Source organism: Myotis lucifugus, unplaced genomic scaffold (genome assembly GCF_000147115.1).
Source record: "Myotis lucifugus unplaced genomic scaffold, Myoluc2.0 scaffold_4789, whole genome shotgun sequence".
NCBI lineage: Eukaryota > Metazoa > Chordata > Mammalia > Chiroptera > Vespertilionidae > Myotis > Myotis lucifugus.
In genome coordinates, this window is record NW_005875837.1 from 1 (window position 1) to 11,136 (window position 11,136).

General features: G+C 51.2%; 1 protein-coding gene across 1 annotated transcript; it reads left to right on the forward strand.

The window, feature by feature from the left end:
* Positions 1-1,123: 1,123 nt before the first annotated feature.
* LOC102416971 (fibulin-5-like) lies at positions 1,124-9,917 on the forward strand (the record flags this gene model as incomplete). The annotated part of the gene is made up of 4 exons (XM_006108982.3): positions 1,124-1,449; positions 4,544-4,598; positions 6,052-6,103; positions 9,663-9,917. Coding segments are annotated over exons 1-4 (418 nt in total), but the record flags the coding sequence as incomplete, so codon positions are not given.
* Between the last annotated feature and the right edge of the window lie 1,219 nt (positions 9,918-11,136).

Here is an 11,136-nt window from a genome sequence, read left to right on the forward strand (position 1 = left end):
TGACATATAACTGTGTGTAGGTTTAAGCTGGCCAACGCGTTGATGTGATGCCTGGACACTTTTTAATTAAAGCAAGAACGTGCCGCGAGAGCCCGGGGTGGCGGCGGGGCGCGCCCGGGAAGGTTTCGTTGCACAAGCTGGTGTCTCGCGCCCCGTCGGCCAGATGCCGTCCCCCTCCACCCCTTCGGGGAAATCGCGCGTTCCTGTCGCCATCCCCAAGCCGCTGCTTCCCCATAAATCTCAAGACCCGAGTCCTCAGGGCGTTTGTCCTGAGCGCAAGTTATTGGAGAGGCAGCTAACTTTGCATGGGCGTCCCCAAGCCAGGGGCGCTGGGTCCCCTCCCCCGCCGCGGCCGGGACCGCCCCGCCCCGCCTGGGGATGTCCTCCGGGTGGGAAGTAAAGGGTCCGGAGGCCCTCCCCGCCCCCGCCCCCGCCCCCCGCGCTCCGCACTCGCCCGCCCCTCGCCTCCAGCGGAGATGCTGGGAGCCCGAGTGCGGCTGCTCGCCCGGGACAGGGCTCTCCTCCCAGCGCTGAGCACTGGGTCCTGGCAGACGCCCCAAGATTGTTGTGAGCGCTGTAATCTGAACCAGCTGTGTCCAGACTGAGGCCCCATTTGCATTGTTTAACATACTTAGAAAATGAAGTGTTCATTTTTAACATTCCTCCTCCAATTGGTTTAATGCTGAATTACTGAAGAGGGCTAAGCAAAACCAGGTGTTTTCCCCGTCGGCTCTCCAGTGGCTCGGAGGACCCAGGCTCTCCCCGTGTCCTCTCCACGACTCGCTGTCCCCCCCGGAATAAAATCTCAGCCAGCCCCGCGGGCCCAGAGGAGGCCGAAGTTCAGGAACTGCTCCGAGGGTCCCCCACGCACTGCCAGCGCCGTCTCTTTCTCCCTCTGCTTCTCCAGCTCCCGCGCCTTGGACATGCCAGGATTTACAAGGTGGGTTCTCCCTTCTGGACTCCTTCCCCCGGGGTCTGGAAAGCTTCCCGAACGCCCGATGGGTGGAAAACGGCTCTGCACGGATCCAGGCGGTGTCAGGAGATGGGGAAAGGCGTTAGCTAGTGATGCAATGACATTGTTAATTATAAAAAGCTGCGCCTCTGCGCGCTGCCTCCCGGAGCCTTCTTTTGGGAGTGGGCATTTTATCATCCGGCTCCAGAGGCAGCCTCCGACAGAGCCTGCAAACGCCTCCAAGCTCCGTCCCTCTTTCTGGTCGGAAAGGGCAGCAAATCAAGTGTGCCGTTTTCCCCCAAAATTCACATCCTTTTTTAAATTCGGGGAGACCGGTTACTGGTTCACTAGCCGATCTTTTGCTGCATCGGCGGCTGGACAAGCGAGGGGGTGAGCCGCACATCCCGGGCTAGGTCTGCCCTGTATGTGCGATCCAAGGGCATGCGACCCCGAAGCCTGGAGCCGATGAAAAGTGGGGACCGCAGACAGAACTACATGTAAGCAAACGCCTTGCTTTTCTTTAAGAAAATTGCAATTCCCGTCGAGGGCTCCTTCAACGCTGAAGAGCTTTATCTAGATTCTATCTGCACAGTCTTTATTGAGCAAAACTCTTGACAATGTCGCTGCTTTATTTATTTATTTAAAATATATTTTATTGATTTTTTTTTACAGAGAGGAAGGGAGAGGGATAGAGAGTTAGAAACATCGATCAGCTGCCTCCTGAACACCCCCTACTGGGGATGTGCCCGCAATCATGCCCTTGACCGGAATCGAACCCGGGACCCCTCAGTCCACAGGCCGGTGCTCTATCCACTGAGCCAAACTGGTCAGGGCAAAATGTAGCGGCTTAAGAGAGAGAGAGAGAGGGCACATATGCTGAAAACTAAGCTGCAATAATGTCATCCTGGATTGGGGACACACAGCCTGGTCCCGTGGGTCTCAGGATGGTGCACAAAGTGGGTGGACCCACTGTTTTCCAAAGTCCGGGGGACCAGTTCTGAGCATCAGAGGTTTCCTGGTTTTCCTCTAGTTAGTTTATTTTTGTGGTTTTCTAGAGTTTTTTGTGACAAGGTGCCACTGTCGGTGACATGGGAGAGCAGCACGCGTGGGTGTTATTTCATTTTGTTGGAACACCCTTTCCATTAGCCTGGAGCTTACCTGGCCCCCAAGACCCAGCCGTGGCTCTTCCCGGAGGCTGGGCCTGCGGCCGCATCTCTCAGAGGGGACCTGTCTCTGAGGGCTCTGGGCCAGAGAGCGCGGGGGAGTCGGGAGTCGGGGGAGAAATGAGGTTAGCACGCCTTTTCCACTAGCTCTTGAAGTCCACGGCATTCAGGCAACCTGTTCTGTCTCCAACATAAACGAGACAGGGTTTTATAACCATCTGAAAGGAAACTTCATGCGAAGAAACAGGAAAACATTGAAATTCATCATATACAGCCTGGAAAATAAATTTGTTATTGTTCTCTCATTCCTTCCAGATATAAATCTGGCTGTCGCAAATATCAAAAAGCCCTGGGATTTGGCTCTGCGCTTTATAAGGTCGGAGCTGTCTCCAGCGAGCGAGAACCTGGCTCACGCAGGCACTTAGATGCGATGCAAACCGGGGATGCTCAGGGTCTTCTTTCTTGGGGTTGGAGACGCGGTGAAGGACTTGGGCTTGCATCTTCTGGTGCCACACCGGGGTTTTGTTCCCTGTGGATGTCTCCTTAATTCGAGGGCCCACCACGGACCCAGAGCTGTTGATTCAGATGAGCCTTGTGTTATGGCTGGAGTGGGTTTTGCAATCTATTGAACACCCTTTCCATGAAGGGAGGGATTGTAAAGTGGAGGTGTATTTGACAGGAATAGGCCACTGAGTCCAACCAGGGCCCAGGTCCCACTGCTCTATCCAAGAAGCCTTCAAGGTCACCTCCTCCAGGAAGCCCTCCTTGACTTTCCTGTCCCTAACTACCAGCCTGGCTCTCACGGCACTCAATGGGCATGTCTGTCAGTGTCCTAACCAACGTGTAGAGACATTCTTGATTCATGTGGCTCCCCAACCAGCTCTCTCGGGCAGCAATTGGGTCCTAGTTTTGTGGCTCTTCTGCCTGGGGTTTACACCGCAAAGAGTAGTGACTCAGACAAATCCCTGTTGAATCATAACACCAAATAAAGCTCCACATGTGTATAGATTTTATATATCTTTTTTACCGCCTTAGTCACGTTTAAGCATACAGTTCAGTGGTGTTAAGTACATTCACACTGTTGTTGTGCACCTCCAGAACTCCTTTCATTCACTTTGCAAAACTGAACTTTATCCGAATTAAACGACTACCCATTCTCTCCTTCCTCCGGCCCCTGGCAACCACCACTCTATGTTCTGTCTCTCTGATTTTGATTGCTGTAGGCACCTCCCATAAGTGGATCATACAGTGTTGATCCTCCTGTGACTGGCTTATTTCACGTAGCAGGATGTCCTCAGGGTTCCCCCAGATGTGGCGCATGTCAGAACGTCATTCCTTTTTAAGGCTGAGTAATATGTCACGGAACGGAGACACCACATCTTGTGCGTCCATTCGTCCATCCAGGAATGAAAGGTTGCCCCCACCTCTTGGCTCCTGTGAACGATGCTGCTAGGAACGTGGGTGCACCAGTATCTCTCTGAGACCCTGGTTTTCATGCTTTGGGGTGTGTACCCGGAAGTGGGGCTGCTGGGTCCTATGGTAATTGTACTTTTAATTTTTAAAGACTCGGTCATCCTGTTTTCCATTTCACATTCCCACCCAAGGTGCTCCCGGTCCCGGTTGCTCCACGTCCTCCCCACGCGCGCCCTGATCTGTTGATTATCGCTCTCCCGGTGGGTGTGGCGCTCAGTGGTTCAGTTTTTCAGAGTGAATGAAAGGAGTTCTGGCGGCGGTAGCGATGCTGTATTTTGAAAGCATGTGGGTGACGACACTTTTATTGGGAAGAAGCTTGTGTTGTGGAGGGTGGGAGTCTCCGGCTCAGAGAGGTTTGGTGGCTTGTGGATGTCAGTGCTGCCCCAACCCTCCATTTCTTGACTCCCCCTAAGCTTCCTGCTGCGCTGCTTCTCCTGTTGCCCGGCCCCTCGGCCCCTGGTCCTCTGCTCCCTCAGGGGCAGCGTGATGCACACTCCACCCCCGGGATCGGGTGACTTTCCTGCGACACCTTCCTTCGAGGAACCGTGTGCCTCCCATTTGCACTGTCCTGTCACCGTTGGAGGGTGCGGGGGCTCCTTCCCTCTGTTACCGGTTCAGAGTAAAGATGTTTGAACTCAGGCCGGCTGGTACCGGAGGTCAGAGCAACTGGCCCATACATGGTCAATACCACAGCCGGCGGGGTTTAGATTTGTGCTTTGAAGTAGCAAAAACCTTTTATTTAAAAAAAAAAAATGCCATCTAACACGTGATCTGAACATCTGACACCAGTGGAACAGACGGGTCTGTATGGGGTGGTTGGGGTACCTGGGGTCCCCCCATCTAAGCCCAAGGTGACTTCCGGTTGTAAATGCCCAGCAGCGGACAGGCCGTGTGCCCGCAGACCTGGCTCCTGGAAGTGCCCTGGGCATTGATTTTGCCGTTTTGCCTTTCGCAGGATTCTCACTGTCACCATTCTGGCTTTCTGTCTTCCACGTCCTGGGAATGCACAGGTAAGGTTTTCATTTTGTGTATCACGTAGAAGCATGTTAAACATCAGGTTGTCCAGCCACACATGTTAGCATCCTAGGATTTTTGGGGGGCGGGGGAGGCTTTATAGTTTACCTAAATCAAGCCCTTCTTTATACAGAGATGAAAGCTGGGGCTCAGAAAAGTTGAGAGCTGATGGAGGTGATGCCGTTCACACGTGGCAGGGCGGGGACCGGGTCCCTGGCTCCCAATCCAAGGTTCTTATCATCGGATCCTCCCCCCTCATTTGCATCCCTCTGGGGGTGTCTTGACTTACCTGAGATGTTAAGGGAGATGTGCTCCGGTGTTTCTGGGCAGGGGTGCCCCTGCGTGCCTGCCTTGGCATCAGTTGGCGAGCCAGGAACCCAGCTCTCCTGAGGGTCAGGGGCAGCCCCCTGGCTCCAAGGCTCCTGGGCCTACTCCCAGGAATGCAGGCTAGTCCATTCTCTAAACACACCCACCCTCAGCTCAGGAAGCCCGACTCCTGATGCCTGGTTCCTGGCAGGCTCCAGGGTCTGCCCAGGAGGACCCCTGACTGTCGACCCCCATGGCGTTTTCCTCTCTCTCTTTAAACATTGATTTCAGAGAGAGGAAGGAAGAGGGAGAGAGAGAAACATCAATTTTGAGAGAGAATCATTGACCAGCTGCCTCCTGCCCACGCCCTACTGGGGATTGAACCCAGAACCTGAGCATGTGCCCTGACCAGGAATCGAGCCATGACCACTGGGCAACATTGGCCAGGCCAAGACGTTTTTCTAAATGCATAAAGTTGTACCTCACGTGGTATGTGAAGCTGACAGCCCTTTGGGATGGTGGAGATCTGTTTCTGGAAGTGTCTCTGTGATTGTCTTCTGAGGTTGAAATGGAGGTGTCTCCCCAGTGCTGCTTGTCCTAGGAGACTGACTGCATCTCTGTGTAGCTTTTATTTCACGTACAGACCTCCGGATCTGGTGGAGGGTGCACAGGGTGCAAAGGACTCACACTGGGTGCTGAGAAGGTGAGGTTGAAAGCACCCCAGGAGAGTGAGTGCCCTTAAAAAGCAGCCACATCCCTTCTCAGAAAGGAGTGGACACAGGAGGTGCCTCGTCGGGCAGATCAGATGTGATTATTACTGCGTTTCATGACAAAGCCCCAGGAACCAGCTGCTAAAAATAGGGGTTTTGGAGCAACAGTGAGGGAGCTTTACAAGTAATGCTAAGTATAAAAAAATGTACGAAAATGCAGAAGAAGAAGAAACAGGAGAAGGAGAAGGAGAAGGAGAAGGAGGAGAGGAGGAGGAAGAAGAGATAGACATTATAATACAAGTATTAGTATTATGGCTGCTGTTTTTCCCCTTGACTCTATTTCCTGAACTTTCTGTGCTGCCATTACAATGTGTTTACAGTTAAACAAAAATCAGTGAGTGAAATGACCTCGCCTCCTCCTCTCTCCCCGCAGCAACAGTGCACGAACGGTTTTGACCTGGACCGCCCGTCGGGACAGTGCATAGGTAAGAGGCCAGGGATGACCCCTCGCCGGGTGGGGACGCTCAGTGACACTGTTGTCCGGGATGTCAAATCTGTGTTCGCCTTGCCCATGGGAGAATCAGTGCCCGGAACGGATGAGGTCCCTGACACCCTTCCACCCACCACCTTCTCTGTGCCCGTCACCTTCACCGTAAGCCCTAGGAGGGGGCAGAGATGAGTAAGAATTGACTCCTATTCCCCAGGAGCTCTCTGTCTGTGTTAGTGTCCTACGGCTGCCATAATAAATTACCACTGACTTGGTGGCCTAAATAACACACATTTATTCTGTCACTGATCTGGAGGTCAAAGGTTCGACAGAGGTCTGCCAGGCTCACACTGAGGGGCCAACGAGGCTTTGTTCCTTCCTGGGGGCGGGGGCGGGGGGCGGGCAGAATCCATGTCCTTGCTCATGTGTATTGCTGGCAGAATTGAGTTTCTTTCTCTTTATAAATTGAGATACAGTTGACATATCACTTTGTCAAGGGTAAACTGTCCAACATGTTGATGTGATGTGCGTATACATTGCAATATGATTACCACCATAGCGTTTGCTTTTTTGTGGTGAGAACACTTGAGAGCTACTCTCGTAGCAAAGTTCAGTCATACAACACAGTCCTGTTAGCGATAACCACAGGGGTGTGCGTCAGGCCCCCAGAACTTACCACCTCAGAACCGAACGTTCGGGCTCTTCTACCAGCCTCTTCCTGTTTCCTCCGCCCCCGCCCCTGGTCACCACCATTCTGCTCACTGTGTTTCTAAGTTTGGCGTTTTTCGATTCCACATACAAGTGAGATTATACAGCAGTTATCTTTCCGCGTCTAACTTATCTCAGCATGACGTCTCCAAGATCCACCCATGTTGTAGCAAATGGCAGGATTTCCTTCTTCCTTGTGACTGAATGCTATTCGTGTGTGTGTGTGTGTGTGTGTGTGTGTGTGTGTGTGTTATCTTCTTTATCCATTCATCTACAGAGGGACACTTAGGGTGTTTCCACATCTTGGCTGTTATGAATAATACTGCAACGAACATGGGAGTGTGGATAGCTCTCGGAGATCCTGTTTTCATTTCCTTTAGATAAATGCCTGGAAGTGGAATTGTTGGATCAGATGGCAGTTCTGTTTTGAATTTTTTGAGGAACTCCCGTCCTGCTTTCCCACAGGTTTGGTTTCTTGTGGTTGTAGGACTGAGGCACCTGTCCTCTTGTGGCTGTTCGCTGAGGACCCTTTCCAGTTTCCCCCCCTCACTCCTTGGCTCACGGTCCCTTCCTCCATCTTCAAAGCCAGCACCGCGCTAAGTGCCTCGAGAGCTTCTAATCCAGTGGTTCTCAACCTTGGCTGCACATTAGAATCACCTGGGGATCTTTTTACAATCCTGATTTCTGGGCCTCCAACCTCCGGAAATTCTGTTTCTTTGTTACTAATGTTGTGGCCCCACCCCATCACAAAGAAACAGAATTTCCGGAGGATGAGGCCCAGAAATCAGGATTGTAAAAAGATTCCCAGGTGATTCTAATGTGCAGCCAAGGTTGAGAACCACTGTTCTAATCTCTTCTTTTTCCATTGTTACATCCTGACCAACCCTTCTGCCTCTTCTTCCCCTTTTAAGGGCTTACATTGATTACAATGGGCCCACCCAGATGATCCCCACCTCAAGGTCAGCTGGTTAGCAACTTTAGTTCCATCTGCTACCTACTTCCCCTTTGTCAGGTAACCTAAGGTAACCATAGGGTTGGGACAGACACCTTGGGGGCTGTTCTCCTAGCACACCATCTAGTGGGAGAGGTACACCTGGGTGCAGTGAACGCTACCAGGCGGAATAAAGTCATGGCCAAGTTGAGGCAATAGCGATGGGCCCTGCAAAAGGAGGAGAGGATCCTCCCTTTGAATTGGATCTATCTATCGACCTGCCTATCTATCACCTATCTAGCTATATCCAATTCAATATAGATCCAATTATATATGAGATTATATCTGAGAAGAATGAGTAGGAGCCTGAGAAATGGCATTCCAGGTGGAAGGAACAGCATAAGCAAAGACCAGGGGGGAAAGGGTGTTGAGAGTGTAGTTTGTTGTGGATGGAGCATCGGGTACATAGAAAGAATAAGGCAGCCCTGCCTCAGATATGTATTTAGCTTTTTAATTATATTTGATTTAGGCCAAATCATATATCTTTCCTGAGCTCACGTCAGCTCAGAGAACCAGAGGGGAGATAGATGGTTTTAAAAAATGACAAGTGGTGAGGAATGAAACCCTGCCCTGGAAAACCTCGGCCTGAAGGGGATGAGGCTGTGCCCGGGGCACAGAAAGGGGGAGCACCCATCTTTTCAGACCCACCAGTTTTTAAAAAAATATTTTTTATTGATTTCAGAGAGGAAGGGAGAGGAAGAGAGAGATAGAAACACCAATGATGAGAGAGAATCATTGATGGGGCGCCTCCTGCATGCCCCACACTGGGGATCGAGCCCTGACTGGGAATCAACCATGACCTCCTGGTTCATAGGTCGACACTCAACCCCTGAGCCATGCCAGCTGGGCATGCTGACCCACAAGTTTTATGGGTGATTTCAGGCTTGCAGCTACTGAATGGGCCATTCAGAGCCTCAACATCTCTGGATCCCAAGGTGGGAGCTGGTGGGAGTTGCTCAGGTGAGATGGCTGGGAGGAGCTGTCAGCATTCAGGCATCTCTCCCCCAGCCTCCTGTCCCACGGGGAGCAGCCCCCAAGGCTAGGGAGAGGGCCCAGTGTGGGGGGCAGGTCAGCTGCTCATGCTGGAGCCAGAGTTCAGGCCTCCCCTGCCCGGGCCTGGCCCAGGAAATCAGGTTTTCTAGAGCACCTACCTCCCCTTCCAGGCATAGCAAGCAGAACACCAGCTGGGCCGGAAATGGGCCCTGCTGCTGGCGCGGTGTGAGCTGACTTTCAAGTAAGGCTCCGCTTTCCTAACAAGTAACCAGCTCTCGGCCAAGCCTTGTCTTTCTTGAAGCCCAGCTGTTATTCGGAGTGGAAATGGGAGCGATTCTTAGGTGTATCCCAGCGTTTCCTGAGTATCCCGTGGACAAACACAAGAAAGATGCCACGCCCACAGATAAACTCTTTTTTCCCATAGTTATATCTTTATTTTTACCGTTACCTTCTATTTATGTTCATTGGTGGTGTTCTTCACTTGCCGCAGTCACGTAAAAGTTTTAAAAATATGTTTACTTGAATTTCAAATGTGGGTTCATTTTTTAAAAATATCAAGCACACGGTAATACAGGCTTTTGTGGGTAAGGCCAAGGCCGGGGTGGTGGTATTTGATGGCTGATGTTTGGGGGACGCTAGTCAATTTGACTCAACGTGGCTAACCTGTGGGAGTACCTGCGGGCGATGAGCCAGGCACTGTTGGGCGCCGATGCTGGTAAAGTGTTTGGTGTGTGTGTGTGTGTGTGTGTGTGTGTGTGTGTGTGTGTGTTTGGTGTGTGTGTGTGTGTGTGTGTGTGTGTGTGTGAGAGCCCCGTGCACAGTGTGGCCAGGGGCCGCTGACGCTCTCCCTTCTGTGGCCTTCCAGATATCGATGAATGCCGGACCATCCCCGAGGCCTGCCGAGGAGACATGATGTGTGTGAACCAAAACGGCGGGTACCTGTGCATCCCCCGGACAAACCCAGTGTATCGGGGGCCCTACTCGAACCCCTACTCCACCTCCTACTCAGGTCCATACCCAGCAGCTGCCCCTCCGCTCCCGGCTCCAAACTACCCCACGATTTCCAGGCCTCTCATCTGCCGCTTCGGATTCCAGATGGATGAAGGCAACCAGTGTGTGGGTGAGTAGCCCAGCACCTTGGGCCCCTGTCCACTGTGCCCGGCGAAGGCCACGCCCTAATCCAGCAGGTTCACCCCGACAGGTTATTAGCTGCCCTTCCATGCACCTGTGAAACAATGACTTCCTTTCTACATAGTTTTTTCACTCTTAGCAGCACGTCTCTGGGAACCCTCCCACCTGGGAGTAGTTTAGTTTGCTGTGTCATTGACAGTTCTCCAAAAAGCCAATTAATCTACCTACTCATCTATCTATCTATCATCTATCTATCTATCTATCTATCTATCTATCTATCTATCTATCTATCATCTATCTATCTACTTATCTATCTGCCTATTTATCATCTATCCATCTATCTTTTGATATTATCTATTTATCCTCTATCTATTTAAAGACCAGACTCATATGTTCTCTGTGCAATAAGAAACGCAACTGGTCAAACTTAGTAAGTGAATCCCAGAATGAGATCGAGAAAGGACTAGCGCTTTCTTCCCAACACCCCTCACTGTGAATGGAATGTATGCTCCTGAAGTAAAAGAAGCCGTGAGGGCCAAGACCACCTGTTCTGGAAAGAAAGTGGGTTCCTTGAGTGGGGACCAATGCCCTTTTGGCCAGAAGGAGCCTTGCTGATGGGAGCTTGTAGCAGGAGTAGAACTCTGGGAGAAGGAGTTCGCCATGAGGTCCCAACGGAGCTGGTGAGTGGTGTGATGGGTGCCCTGCTGAGCTTTGGTAGTCCGTTGGCCAGGGTCACCTTGGCAGAGGGTTACCTGGAACCCTCCCTGGTCACTTGGCTGTGACCAGAACCTTTGCAATTGTCTCCAGCTTTGGGAAATGGAGTGATGGTGACTCCACGTACCTCATCTACAAAACCTGTTTGTACCTGGAGCCCCATTTTAAGCATATTTATAAGTTATATAAGTATCCTGTTTTACTAGGATGGTTTGAGGAGTATAGAGCATACATAGGAAATAGAAAAATTTAAGGGATGTGGTAAAAATTAATGTGAAGTTCTAATATGTCCTTCCTTTACCCCAAAAGTTTAGGAGAACATCGATCTACTTAGAGAGATTTTTGTTGGACCCATTTTAGGGTTCTGGAGTGTTGAACTGTAACCAACTGTTAGAGGCTGTGTGGTGATCTTGTAATGTCTTTTATATGTCCATGCAAATGAGTGCATTTATATTTGAATACATGCAAATCACATGCAAACGTGTCCGTCAGAG